Below are 15220 nucleotides of genomic sequence, written 5' to 3'. Positions count from 1 at the left end.
TTGAGAAGGATTGGGATGTTTGATAAATATAGGTTTGACCATGGTTGGATCACGAGTCGAGACACTGGACCGGCCATCGACGTGCCCGCGTGTTTCTATTTTTTTTTTTAACTACTGGTTTGATTGTTGAACCGCTTGACCAGATCGGATATTCGTTTGGGTACATTGGACCCGATTCTGAGTGAGGACGTGACACGTGGTCCGTGGTCGACATGGATCTTATTATCCTCTTCCCGTCTTCCGCGTTCAATTACCATAATCTCCTTGAAACTTGAGTGAGAAACAGCTAAACAGGTAGCACAAGGATATTTTGGTAAATTTGTGGAAGCTTAAACATGTGGAAGGAGAAGAGTGTTTACGTGAGGCTAGGCCAGGGTTCATACACTCTGCGGTCTCCGATGATGTAAGCTTGGTTCTATTTAAGCTGATGAGAGATGAGAGTTGATCTCCGTGAAACAATCGTCACAGTCCTGGTCCTGACTCACTCATGACCACTTAACCTTTGGACCCTCTCATCTCTCTCTCTCTCTCTCTCTCGTTGGTTCTCTATCTTCGCGAGGGAGAGAAATGGCTGAAACTGAACAGAAGATGGAAAAGAATATTGCATTAACCGGAACTCCGGCCAAACGCCAGAACAAACGGTTCGCTATGGCTTGTGCGACGATAGCATCCATGGTTTCGATTTTGCTGGGTTATGGTGAGCATTCTTGCTTAAATTATGCGTTTGATCTTTCTTTTGTTTTCCTGTACGCTTTTTGTTTTATATTGGAGTTATACATCTCATTTCTTCCATTTCTTTGTTCCTTAGATATTGGTGTGATGAGTGGAGCTGTGATTTTCATCAAAGACAACTTGCATATAACTGACACACAAGTAGAAATCCTGGTCGGGGTTTTCCACTTGTACTCTCTAATCGGATCAACAGCGGCAGGAAGAACATCCGACTGGATTGGTCGTCGATGCACTATTATCTTTGCTGCTGTGATCTTTTTTGTCGGGGCTCTAATGATGGGTCTTGCACCAAATTACGCCTTCCTCATGGTGGGTCGATTCGTGGCCGGAATCGGCGTCGGTTATGCTCTCATGATCGCTCCAGTGTACACGGCCGAGGTGGCACCGACCTCTTGCCGAGGCTTCTTAACGTCGTTCCCCGAAGTCTTCATCAACGGCGGGATCTTACTTGGTTACGTCTCCAACTACGCCTTCGCTGGGCTCCCAAATCACCTCAACTGGCGACTCATGCTCGTAATCGGAGCGATCCCTTCAGTCCTCCTGGGTTTTGGCGTAATGGGTATGCCCGAGTCACCTCGTTGGCTGGTGATGCAGGGCCGGCTCGGTGAGGCTAGACGGGTGCTCAACAAAACCTCTGAGTCTAAGGAGGAGGCCGAATTTAGACTCGCCGATATCAAGGAGGCTGCCGGAATACCAGCGGAGTGCAACGACGAGGTCATCCAGGTTGCGAAACGCAGCCACGGAGAAGGTGTGTGGAAGGAGCTTCTCCTCCGCCCGTCACCGTCCGTTAGACGAATACTAATCGCAGCCATCGGTATACATTTCTTCCAACAATCTTCTGGCATAGATTCTGTGGTGTTATACAGCCCACGGATATTCGAAAAGGCAGGGATAACGAACAGAAACAAGAAATTGGGAGCAACGGTAGCCGTCGGATTCGTGAAGACCTGCTTCATCTTGGTGGCTACGTTTCTTCTGGACAGAGTCGGACGGCGTCCATTGCTTCTCAGCAGCGTTGCCGGCATGATAGTTTCTCTGGTGGGGCTAGCAACTGGGCTGACGGTAATCGAAAATTCAGACAAGAAGCTTCCGTGGGCCATCGTCCTATGTATCATGATGGTATTAACATTCGTAGCTTCCTTCTCGATCGGTCTGGGGCCCATCACTTGGGTATACAGCTCGGAGATCTTCCCATTGAGGCTGCGTGCTCAGGGCGCGGCCATGGGAGTTGCAGTGAACCGGGTTACGAGTGGAGTCCTGGCGATGACGTTCATATCACTGTACAAGGCCATAACTATTGGTGGTGCCTTCTTCTTGTACGGCGGAGTAGCAACGGTGGCGTGGTTCTTCTTTTTTACCTTCCTACCGGAAACACAGGGAAGAGCACTTGAGGAGATGGAGGATTTGTTTGGTAACTTCAGATGGAGATCGGCGCTGACGAAGAAGAAGATGAACAAGAACCAGAACCAGAGCCAGCTGGGCCAAGAACAGCCGACCGATATTAGTCAGGTTCAGTTAGGAACGACCAAAGGGCAACCCTAGTTTAGAGGCTAGGGCTCCTCCCTACCTACAGCTGCAACCTGCAATATGTGAAGTTACACATTTAGCATCTATCTACTTTCCTATTTTCTCTAGTTTATCATCCAAGCTGGAAGAAAGTCGTAACTCGTGATGTGAGGTGTAGGGCCCGGGGTGGGGTTGGATTCCAATCGAATGCTTCTGATTTGGACAGCCAAATTTATGTAATTGAAAAAGGTGAAAGTGAAAGTGAAAATGAGAAGGAAAAAAAATTTGGTTTATTACTGTGACAGTTTCAGGCCTTATTTTTGTTTGTTCATTTACATGAGTAGAGTGGAACCGATGACGATGATTACTTGAGTAGAGTGGAACAGATAACCGTCTCTATTCCTGTAGTGTGTGGAGTCAGACTGTAGTCCACATCAAGTTGGAACAGTGGGTGGACTCACTCTCGTGAATCAATTTGGAAATTTGTGCTTTAAAGCATTTTTTCGAATAAAAAGGAAACAACGATGCTGCAGATGGCCCATAGAGGGCCCATGGGCTGCGAAAAATAGGCCCATCTCGCCGACTCGTCTACTTGAGGTAGGGGTGGTCCGGGAATGACTCTATCTGGGAAGACTGGGACAGGTCACTTGTCAACAAAATGTGTGTGATAGCCGGAATTTGCTACAAACATATGGCTCTACAACAGACTACGTAACCAATCAAAGATGAACACGCCGGGTTCATGAATCACTGGCGTGTTGAGACTTGAGTGTTGACTATTGATTGGTTGCGTAGCCCGTTATGTTCGTTTCTTCGTTGCAAATAAAACTTGTGTGAAAGAAACTCACAATTTGAGTTTAAAGTGGCATCTTAGCCTTGGCAAATTAAATTAGAAAAAAAAAAAGCAAGACATCTGATTTAATGATTTTTATATTTAATTTTTATGCATCTGATTCAATGTTCTAGCTTATAACCCTAAGGCTGGTTTGTATGGGTTTCCCGTTTCCCTATTTTTTCCTTTCTTTTCTATCAAACCAAACACAGCCTCAGTTTCTTGTTTGTGGAGATATATGTTTTTTTTTTTTAAATATAATGTTAAAGTCGAAATGCCTGAATAATCAACTTTTAACCTTCTTCCGTAGATGATATTTTCTTTCCCTTCTTCCTGTATTTTAAAGAGTGCCCATTTGGGCACCATCCATTTTCATGCCCATCTGCTGTAGTCTTATAGCTGTGGCCAATGCTGTAGAGTGTAGATCCAATAGGAAGCCACCCAGTTTTGGTGGTATTTCTTGTGTTATAACAAAAGGAGAGGGATAAACTAAACATGTGGAGTCAAAACTTAGGGTATGTTTGGTTCGCAGGAATAAAGGTCTGGAATCGGAATTGGAATGGGTCATTCCGATTCCAGCCGTTTGGTTAGGTGGAATCAGAATCCAATTCTCATTCCGGGCAGAATGACATCCCCGTTTGAGGGAATGGCCATTCTCGGCCCACCCCCTTGAAATCGGATTCCCATTTCAGCCGGTTAAAAGAAAACAAAAAAAAGAAAATGGCAAAAAAACCCCTCGAACCCTTGATTTCAGCCTTCCAGGTTTCCAACCCTCTTTCTCATCTCTCATTACTCCCTCCAAACCCTTCTGCAGTTTGGCAGCCAAACTCTAAAGATCCGACTTGAACTACTCTGGCCAGGTAATTCATCATGGATCTCTCTTTCTCCCCCCTTCCTCTTCTTCTTCTTCCTCTCCCCTCCTTCACATTTTTTTTCTTTCCCCTTTTTTCCACTACAGATGGCCAAACCACCAAGGCAACATCAACATGTGATTTGTGAAGTCTGATAGTTTTTTGATCTCGGTGGTAGTTTGTTTGAAGTCTTGTAGTCTATTTCACTGGTATGCGCAAAATAACCTTCCATGTAGGTTCACAGTTTGCGGTTGCCTCTCTCTACATCTAATGAAATCCAATATCATACCCTGCAACATTCAAGAACCAATGCGTGCTTAGATCCTTAGTAAAAAATAAGACCTAATAAAACATAAATAATAAAAATGCATCAGTTTAGCAATCATAGGTTTAAATTCCAGTAAAACTGTATGATCTGGAGATGGAAAATGAACTTCCACATATTACATTATGGAATGTCAAGCACTATAAGCCCTCATTCGGCTTCATCCCACCTAAGTGAGGGTAGCCATCACTATCATCATTCGTTCTTCAATGACATTTGGTTGTACTAAGAAGGCTAAGCATGATCCAACCCTCACAATATACTTCTTAATTGCTCTCTCTTCTTACATCAAGTCATGCATCACCACCTTTATTTCTGAAATATGTCAAAGTTCTTTAAGTTCAACATTTAACTCCTCTACCTTCTTATAAATAATAACTAATCAATCGTTGGACTGATCTCCAATGAAGAAATATCATCAGACGCATTCATCTCAACCTGGCTCCATCTAACTTCCTTTACAACTCCTTTTATCAATTATCATCCTTCTTGTAACTGTTGTGTTTTCCTAATTCGCTATATTACTGTACATGCTTGCTAACAATTTTTAATTGCCAGTGATATAGGGGTACATATGAAACGGGTCACGCTCATTTTCAAGGGATGTTTGGGGCCAAAAAAAAAAGATATTTGATAGCACTGAGCAGACCAAGCATCATAACTACCTTCCTAAAATACTTCATAACTATTTCTTCCAAATTCAAGTCACACATCACCATATGGAAGGGGCATTCCATGGTCATAAGGGTGATATTTTTAATCAGTAACATAAACAAAGATTTTATTAAATGACAGAAAATTCTGTATGTTGGTTCTATATTAATTATTTTAGGGAAGTGAGATCTTTGACTTATTCTGTGAATACATTTTTAGATGAATGGGCTGAAGAACTTTCAATATAATTGCCAAAACATTAAATGGTGTCTTGCAAAATATAAGGAAAAAGAAAGTTTAGATGGAATTTCAAACCTACAATGATTTGATAAAATTGGGCATTAGTTTTTTTTTAATAGTACAGAAATTTGGTGAAGAACTTCATCAAGGCTAAAAATATCAAATGGGTTCTTTCAAATCTGCAATCAAATAATCTAACTGTGAGTATTTTTTTTTTTAAAACTGTAAGCACATCTGTATTGCCATCTTAGAGGTTAATCTACTAAAGATTCTTAGAGAGCCAATAACTAATTAGTTACAAATTACAATGTTATGCCATTTAATTTATATGGCCATTAGGTTACGCAAAAAGTGCTATATAGGTGCTTGCACCTGCTTGTGATTGGATAGCATGTAATGAGCTTGTATTTGATGAAGGAAGATTTGGTCCGACCTCGTAACCACTCAATATGTGGCAAAGGCTACAGCTCGGCACAACAGTACATCTCAAGGCGCGAGTTCCGAAAGGAGGAACCAGTGGTCCGAACTCCCTACAAGGAGCTTGAACTTCCCTTAAAGAGCCCAAACTCTCCCTAAGGCCCCGAGCCTTACAAACACAAAGGGCAACAACCCGAACTGGCCTACCCCATGGCAGTTCGGGACACACCTCTATCCGAACTCAAGACTTCACCTCGCTCACCACTCCAGCACTTCGCCGCCAAACTGAACAACTGTACCACGCCTGACACCGAGGAAGTCCGTACCCAGGGGCGACGCACCTGACTAACGTGGGATCTGACACTTGACAGCCGCACTTCAACCGCCACCAGCCACCAGCCACCGTCACCTGCCACCGCCACCTCCAGTTGCAGAGATGACTCTGACAAAGAGAGCAGTGGCAGTTCTGTCCCAGTAGAGGTGATGACACCCGAATTGGCAGGAGCGCAGAGATAATCATACCCGACCTGACAGAAGCATAGGAGTGAGTGCGCGAGGTGGTTATAAAAGGCTCCCTACCCCCCCCCCCCCAAAGAACAAGGTATGTGAACTTTGTGCCATCTGGTTTTATCTTGCCTTTGAGAGAATACTAACTTGAGCTTCGGAGCAATCTCACCGGGTTCCTCCCCGGAGATTCCCCACTTTCTACTCCATTTCAGGCCCCCTGTTGCTCTAGTCAAAGGCAAGGTCGTTGACAGTTAGGACCGGCCGAATTGCGCACCATCAATTGGCGCCGTCAGTGGGAAAGCTTCTAAAAGCCTCCCTCTAAAACTCACATAACCTCTTTTTCTTCAAAAAAACCCCAACACTCATGGCTTCTTCCAGCAACGCCGGACGTGGCACCGAGATGAACACCACCGGGGAACAACTTCAAGTCCCTGTAGTGTGCATCGGACAGTTCACCATCCCTCTTCCGATGGATGGGACCCCCAGCCTAAACACGTCGTGAACAGTGGCACCCGTAAACCTTCCCGCCATGAATGTCCCCTTTCCACTCCCTATCGAAACAACCTTTACTGAACCAATTGTTGTCCCCCTGGCGACCAGCTAGAACCAGTTTGACAACCTGATGCAATGCATGTGGGCAATGCAAACCCAAATGCAACAATTCCAGCAGCACCAAGTACTGCACCACCTCTCTCAAAATCACTATCAACACCAATCACTATTTCCACCTCGACACCCTGCTCCGAAGCCGGTTAAGGCTTCCCCTCAGGGTGGACGCCCTCACCGAGGAGAAGCATCCCAACTTCAGAACCCCCTAACAGCCAGAACTCATCCCCGGGCCAAAGGGAAAGAAAAATCACCCCCACTTTGCAGCTCGCAGGCAGTTCGGGAACATCGCCCGCAAAGTCAGCACCTTGGCGCTGCAAGCCTGAGTTCCCACTCACAGAGATCCGATTCAGCGCCCTAGCAGCAGACTACCAACATTCTGAGCCCATTGAGCTCGGCAACACAGAGGCTAGCAGCACCAGTACCAAGCCCACTCAACGAAGGCGCCGAACTGCCACCCATGTCTTGCCCGAGCTTAGAGGTAAAGAAGAGACAAGCTCGGACAAGGTAATAGCTACCCCTATTCTCTCAGTTCCTTCCCCCCTCTCATCGGAACTCCTTGTAGTCCCCATGCCCAGAGACTTCAAGCTCCCCCCTTTAGACAAGTATGATGGGTCCTTCAACCCCAGCGACCACGTCGATGCCTTCCAATCCCAAATGCACCTGGCAAGGGCCAGCAAGTCATGCATGTGCATGTCTTTCACCACCACTTTCAGGGGGCGTGGCCCGTACCTGGTACAGAAACCTAGCCCTCGGGTCAATAAGAAGCTGGACCCAGTTCGTGCAGGTCTTCACCGCACACTTCGTTACCAGCAAGCGGTGCCCCAGAACTGAGGAAAGCATCTTTGGAGTGGTTCAGAGGGAAAGAGAGTCCATCCGGGGCTACATCAAGCGGTTCAATGACGCGTGCTTGCAGATACCGCGACTGGACCCCGCGGTACGGCTCACGGCGGCCAAGAGAGGAGTAACACACAAGGAGTTCAAATGGCCCATGGTAGCCAGCCAGCCCACGACCGTGGCCGAATTCCTCAAGCTCGCGGACAAGTTCATGAGAACAGAGGAAGAGATCAACCAAACGACCAGAGGCGGGGTCGAGAAAAGGAAAAGAGTGCGAGGGCTCCAACCCAGGTGACAGAAAAAACTCGGCCCAACAGGCGAAGCCAAGCCAACCGTCCCGAGCTCTCTTTGCAGCTCGGGCGGACTACACACCCTTAAACACAAGGCGGACTGAGATCTTGATGACGATCAAAGACGCCCCATACGTCAAATGGCCACCTCGCCTAAAGGGGAACCCGAGCGAGAGAAATAAAAATTTATACTGTAGTTTCCATAGAGATCACAGTCAGTACCGAACAATGTAATAATCTCCGGGACGAGATAGAGGGACTCATCCGTTTTGGATACTTAAGAAATTTTGTACAGCATAATAACAATAATAATAATAAGACAGGCCGGCAAGGGGAACACAGTAAGGATCCTCCCGAATCTAGTAGCAGGCCATCCGAACCATCGCAAAGACAGCCTCCGGAAGAGAGGCTAGTTCGGGGAAGCATCCACGTAATAGTGGGAGGTTCGGTGGTAGCAGTTTGTACTACGACGATGGCCCGGACGTCAGTTTGCGAAGCAACCCGAGAAGAGCAGAACCCTCCAAAGAGGCCGAAGACGGAGGAACCAATCTTCTTTACGGAAGACGACGCATGAGGTGTCCACTACCCCCACGATGACGCACTTGTCATAAAACTAAGGATCGGCGACTTTGAAGTCAGGCGCGTACTTGTGGATTCAGGTAGCTCGGCATACATCCTTTTCATGTCAGCATTTGACCAGATTTAGTTGCAGAGAAGCGAGTTGAAGCCCGCGAACACTCCTCTGGTGGGTTTCAGCGAAGAGGAAGTCAGACCCCTTGGGAAAATAATAGTGCCTGTGGAAGTCGGCACATGGCCTTGCGCGGTGAGACTCAACCACGATTTCCTGGTGGTCGCGACCCCCTCCCCATACAATGCCATAATAGGGCGGCCAATTACGCAAATCCTACGGGCAGTGGTCTCCACCTACTATTTGGCAATGAAGTTCCCTACAGACTTCGGTGTGGGGGTAGCGCGGGGCGACTTGCTTGGGTCCCGCAAGTGTTATGTTGCTGCCCTGAAAGGAAAGACCAAGGCAGCCGATGACCTCGAGTTGGAGCGACCTACGGAGCAGGGTGAGGAACGAGCTTCACCCACAGAGGAAACGGTTGCAATCCCGACTTCGGTTACGGATCCGACTCAAACGCTACAGATCGGTACTTCCGTCAAGGAGCCTCTACGAACCGAACTGGTGAGTTTCTTACTTCAAAATTTAGACATTTTTGCATGGTCCGCGGCTGATATGCCCGGTATTGACCCTAGCCTTATAACTCACAAACTTAATATTGACCCTGTAGTCAGACCCATTAGACAGAAGAAACGCAACCTAGCCCTAGAGCGCTGGAGGGCGGTCGACGAGGAGGTCGAAAAGCTCATCGCAGCAGACTTCATAAGGGAAGTTTATTACCTGAGCTGGGTAGCCAACCTAGTGTTGGTGAAAAAGGCAAATGGCAAGTGGCGCATGTGCATCGACTACACCGACCTGAACCGAGCTTGCCCAAAAGACTGCTTCCCCCTCCCCAGAATTGACTGCCTAGTGGACGCAACCTTGCGACATGAGTTGCTAAGCTTCTTGGACGCCTATTCGGGCTACAACCAAGTCAGGATGGACCAGTCGGATGAGGAAAAAACCAACTTCATAACCGAGTTCGGCCTGTACTGCTACATGGTCATGCCCTTCGAACTAAAGAATGTTGGGGTGACCTTCCAAAGACTTGTGAATAAGATGTTTTGACCCTTAATTGGCACGAAAATAGAATGTTATGTAGACGACATGGTCGTTAAGATGCAGTTTTCACAGGAATTAATAAAAGACTTAGATCATGTCTTCCAAATTCTACGTCAATTTTGCATGAAACTAAACCCAAACAAATGTGTCTTCGGTGTCACCTTGGGTAAGTTCTTAGGGTATATTGTCAATCAGCGCGGTATTGAGGCCAACCCGGATAAGATAAAGGCCATCCTAAATATGTGACCACCCTGAAAAATAAAAGAGGTTCAGAGGCTAAACGACCTCATAGCCGCTCTGAGCAGCTTCATGTCCAAATCGGCAGACCGCTGTCTACCTTTCTTTAAGGCAATCAAAGGCAAAGGGTTCGAAAGGACCCGAGACTGCCAGCTCGCGTTCGACGAGCTAAAAAACTACCTGGCTAGTGTGCCAATCTTAACCAGGCCCGAGGTGGGCAAAGTCTTAGAACTGTACCTCTTGGCAAGTGACGAGGTGGTCAGTTCGGTACTAATAAAAGAAGTAGATCGGGTCCAGCGACCCATCTATTATGTTAGTAAAATTCTGTAGGGAGCAAAGACGAGATACCACAGATAGAAAAGCTAGCATACGCATTGGTAATTGCAGCTCGGAAACTCCGCCCATATTTCCAGGCTCACACTGTCATTGTCTTGACTGACAAACTTCTGAGGCAAGTCTTACTCAAGCCCGAGGTTTCCGGTCGACTGACGACCTCCAGTATAAGCCACGAACTGCTATTAAGGCCCAAGCCTTAGCAGATTTTATCGCCGAATGCACGTTCAGCCTCGAAGTCCCCAGGCCGATTGAGCCCGAGATCCCCAATTCGGTTGAGCCCGGAGCTCCCAAGCCAATTGAGTTTGAACCTCGTGAAGTAGCAGCCGGTGTGGCATCTCTCCTGGTTAGGCCAAACGCGAACTGAGATGAGGAGTCCTGGATACTTCACGTAGATGGCTCCTCGAACTAGCAAGGCAGCGGGGTTGAAATAGTGTTGCGCGGCCCGAGTGGCACGAAATTGGAATACGCACTACACTTTAAGTTCGCGGCATCCAACAACGAGGCGAAGTATGAGGCATTGATAACCAGGCTGAACCTAGCGCAAAAGGTAAGAGCAAGACACATAGTTATCTGCAGCGATTCCCATCTTGTGGTCAACCAGGTTACGGGCGAATACGAAGCACGCGAGCCCACTATGATCGCCTACTTGGCAAAAGTAAAGGAGGCCCTGCTCAACTCTAGTCACACTTCATCAGGAAAATCCCGAGGTCAAAGAACACTGAGGCCGACACCCTGTCCCGGTTAGCCAGCACGAGTCACAACGCCATGAGAACCGTGTACATAGAGGACTTACCTCGGCCTACCATTCTCAATGGGGCAGAAGAGGTGGCTCCCGTCCTTGAAGCAGAGCCGAGCTGGATGAGACCCTCCCTACGGACCGCAATGCAGCCAGGAGGGTGCAGCGCCAGGTAGCCAAATACGTCATAATAGACGAACGGCTGTACCGACGGTCTTACACACTCCCCTATCTGCGTTTCCACGACACTCATGAAGGTCTGTGCAGTGGACACTTGGGGGGTAGAACCCTCGGCCAAAAGGCACTTCGACAAGGGTACTGTTGGCCAACGATAAAGGTAGAGGCCGTCGAGCTCGTCAGAAAATGTGACAAATGCCAGAAGGATGCCAATATCCACCATCAGCTTGCCGCCGACCTCAAGTACCTCACCGTTCCATGGCCCTTTGCTCAATGGGGCATCGACCTCCTGGGTCCATTCCCGCCAGCAACGGGTGGAAGGAAGTTCCTAGTGGTAGCGGTAGATTATTTCACAAAGTGAATAGAACCCGAACCTCTGACAACAGTTACAACCCAAAACATGCAAAACTTCTTTTGAAAGAACATAGTATATCGCTTCGGGTTAACTCGGGTACTGATATCTGACAATGATAAGTAGTTCGAGGATATCAAGTTTCAAGAATGGTGCCAAGATATGGGAATTCGACAGAACTTCACATCGGTTGCACACCCGTAGACAAACGGTCAGACAAAAGTAATGAACAGAGCTATCCTCCGCAGACTGAATGCACGACTAGACCGAGCTAAAGGGTTGTGGGCGGATGAGCAACCAAGTGTTCTATGGGCTCACCGAACCACGGAAAAAACCGCCATAGGAGAAACCCCCTTTAACCTCACCTATGGCATTGAAGCGGTAATCCCGGCGGAGATCGAAATACCTACACTGCGACTAGAAGCATACGACGATCAAACTAACGGAGATGAGTTACGCACCAACCTCGACCTATTGGACGAGGTAAGAGACCTTGCGTACATCCGGACCGCAGCTTACCAGCAGAAGATAGCTCGGTACTACAACGCCAGAGTAAAAAAGTGAAACTTTCATGTCGGTGACCTGGTTCCCCGTAAGATCATGGCTCCTGAGCCCGGCGTGGGCAAACTTGGACCGAATTGGGAATGACCCTACCGAGTAAAGAGAGCGCTCGGGGGGGGGGGGCATATGAGCTCGAAACTTTAGAGGGCAAACAAGTACCCCGAGCTTGGAACGTTGTTAACTTGAGACGATACTACCTATAGATCACCAAGCGAAGTGGATTAAGTCTACCAGAGCTGAATGGCTAAGACGCCGAACTAACAAGGACCTCGGCATGGACAAGCAAAAGCAAAAGATGCAAACTAAAAGCTCAGGCAAGGTGCCAACAATGAACTAATAGGGGATCGACATATGGTCAGTTCGGCAATACGGCCAGTTCAGAGGAAAGAGCAACCAACACTTAATCAAAAGAAAACCATTCCATTGCAAAATATTGTGTACATTTCAAAAAAAAAAATTACAGGCCTAGAGCTACTTCTTTACCATCAGAAGGCATTTCAACGATACCCGAAGGTCCTGCCTCGCCCTCGGAATCTGGCTCACCATCAGTAGCGTTGGCCATCTCCTGAGTAATGCGTGAAGTGGATATGGCACTAATATCGAGCTCGGGGTACGTGTTCCAGATCATCCACTGGCTTAGTTTAAAACCCTTTTTGTACGAGTCCACCATCAGGTCATCAAAGCACGGCGAGGCGATGTAGTCATCGACGACCTTCTTCTTGGCATCTTCAATTCCTTGAGAAAAGATCTGTGTCCTCTCCCTAATATCCTCCTGAAGGTATTCAACCTGATGCTGCAAATCCAGCCTCAGGTCCGCCATGTGCTTTACTACGACTCCCATGGCCTTGGCATCTCTCTGAGACCTCGCCTGCCTAGCCTATGCAGCGCGAGCAACCGCCGTAGCAGATCGGGAAGTCGCATCGGTAGCACGAAAAGCCTCTTTGGAAACTCGCGCCTGCCTCGAGCTCCTTTTCACCTGGGTCACCAAGGCATGGATAGAAGAATTCACCTACCAAAAGGAAAGAACAAGTGATCAAAAGAATGGCAGCAAGAGAGATAAAAGCAAAGAGCCCGACAAGAAATCTGACTTACCCCCATGGCGTGAGTGGCATCACAACAAGCCACCTGGTTCAAAGGAAGATCGGTCCATGTCACGACCTCCTCAGGGTAAATGGCCTCCCTACTCTTCTGAAGAGTGTGCTTCAGCCACAACACTCTCCTAAACTCCCCTTGGGCTCCCGAGCCTGAGGGCCTAGCTCGTGTATAAGCAGGCCCAGAGTAAGCGGGAGCCCCCGTGTAAGTAGCCTCGGCATAAGGAACCCCTGCCACTTCTTGCATTGGCGAAGCCATCTCGGGCTCCCTGGGCAGATCCTCCGACGGGTAGTCCGGTACCTCGGGCTCCGCATCTTAGGCAGCTTGACACGAGTTCATTTGGCGACTCGCTTCCTCCTCTTCATGCCGTGAAACAGGTGCCCACCACGTGTCCTCTCTGAGTCCATCACACCTGCGAAAAGAGCTCGGCAACAAAAAAATGAAAGAACAGAGCAAAACAAAAAACCTCTGAGTAAGGAACCTACCCGAACTCAGACTGGTCACAATGAGCTTGGCCTCCGTCAGATAATGTTGGCATTTTAGCCCAAGCCGTGCGCATTGCCGGAGGCCCTTCGTCGTCTCCTTAGCAAGCGTAACACCAGCGTCAGGGGCAGCCATCCCCCACCCGGTTTGGAACGGCCACACCAATTCACTTTGCACCCCGAAGTAGTCCCGTTTCCACACTGGAACCTTATTAGGAAGTTCGTGTAGAAGCTTAAAATCTAGGCGAGGAGACATGTAGTACGCCCGCCTACGCCCGGGAAGGGGACCTGCTTGCTTCTTAAGCATTAAAATGCAGGAGAAGATCTCCAGGTCTAAAGGCAAGACCTGTTCGCAAAATTGGGAGATTGTCCCCACCAAGTTACGAATAGAGTTCGAGTGAAGCTGGCTGACTGTAACACCGAAGTGGTTCATTACCTCGACAATGAGGGGGTGGAAAGGAAGGCGCAACCCAACAGCGAGTTGCTCCCGGAATATCACGATCTCATCAGGACCATGTTCCCAAGGGAAATTGCCCGAATGTATGAAGTAGGTGTACTCCCTGGGCAAGTTGAATTGGGTGATACGGGAATGTAGCCCCTCAAGCGTCATGGTCGAAGGCCCAAACTTGTACAACGTCTGACCTTGACGAAAGGAAGATGCCAAACTACCCGAGGCGACTCGGCCTACGGGTTCGAACTCTTCCTCGAGTTCTACTTTAGGTTCACTAGGACTGTCAGGGGATGCAGCTCGGCTCGTAGAACTTACATCTGACCCCCTTGAACTATCTGAGCTATCCGAGCTAGACATTGGAAGGAGAATAAGGATTACAGGAAAGTACACACCCAGAAAAGAAAGTAAGCGGACTACAAGAACGTGAACGCGAACTAGAGGCTTGGAGACGAACTGAAATTGAGACACGAGCTCAAGAAGCAAGACTATTTATGCCCACACTAACCGAGAATCAACGGCTCAGATCAAAGACAATTTGACGGCCCGCAGTCGCTCTGACCGCACGTCTCAGGGGCCGAGACGTGACTGGCTGCATGTCTTTCTAAAACTAAAAAAGGCACCAGCACACATCTCCTCACATTAAAGGCGGCAGCGGCGCATATTTTCAAAATTTGAAAAGATGCCCGCTGTCACGTCTCCCAACGGTCCGCTTTTTGAAGTTTGAAATAGGCGTGCATCGTCACGCCTATCAGCATTTATTGACAGATTGGCGCGTTTCCCATCTTTTTGGTGCTCGAGGAAACCCAAAAAAATCCTGACAAGCGCGCACTTCGCGCTATCAGTGAAAACCAGTTCGAAGTACAGGACAAATCTACCCGCCACCTCGCAAACTTCCCGCGCCAGGGCAAGTCCCTTAGCGCGAGGAGTGGGGGGCAATTGATGAAAGAAGATTTGGCCCGACCTTGTAATCACTCAACACGTGGCAAAGGCAAGAGCTTGGCACAATAGCACACCCAAGGCGCGAGCTCCGAAAGAAGGAACCAGCGGTCCAAACTCCCCGCAAGGAGCCCGAGCTCTCCCTAAGGAGCCCGAGCTCTCCCTTAGGCCCTGAGCCTTACAAACACAAAGGGCAACAATCCGAACTGGCCTGCCCCATGGCAGTTCGGGACACACCTCTGTCCGAACTCAAGACTTCACCTCGCTCACCACTCCAGCACTTTGCCTCCAGAATGCCAAACTGAACAACTGTACCACGTCTGACACTGAGGAAGTC

General features: G+C 48.3%; 1 protein-coding gene across 1 annotated transcript; it reads left to right on the top strand.

The window, feature by feature from the left end:
• Window positions 1–357: 357 nt before the first annotated feature.
• LOC148850928 (polyol transporter 5-like) lies at window positions 358–2542 on the top strand. The gene is made up of 2 exons (XM_088947412.1): window positions 358–697; window positions 809–2542. The coding sequence occupies exons 1-2, from the start codon at window positions 568–570 to the stop codon at window positions 2272–2274; spliced, it is 1596 nt and encodes a 531-aa protein (XP_088803538.1). The 5' UTR covers window positions 358–567; the 3' UTR covers window positions 2275–2542.
• Window positions 2543–15220: the final 12678 nt, after the last annotated feature.

Source organism: Nelumbo lutea, chromosome 5, assembly GCF_056320005.1.
Source record: "Nelumbo lutea isolate HS-2025 chromosome 5, American lotus-T2T, whole genome shotgun sequence".
NCBI classification, from domain to species: Eukaryota; Viridiplantae; Streptophyta; class Magnoliopsida; order Proteales; family Nelumbonaceae; genus Nelumbo; species Nelumbo lutea.
This window is presented reverse-complemented; position numbering and strand designations above follow the sequence as displayed.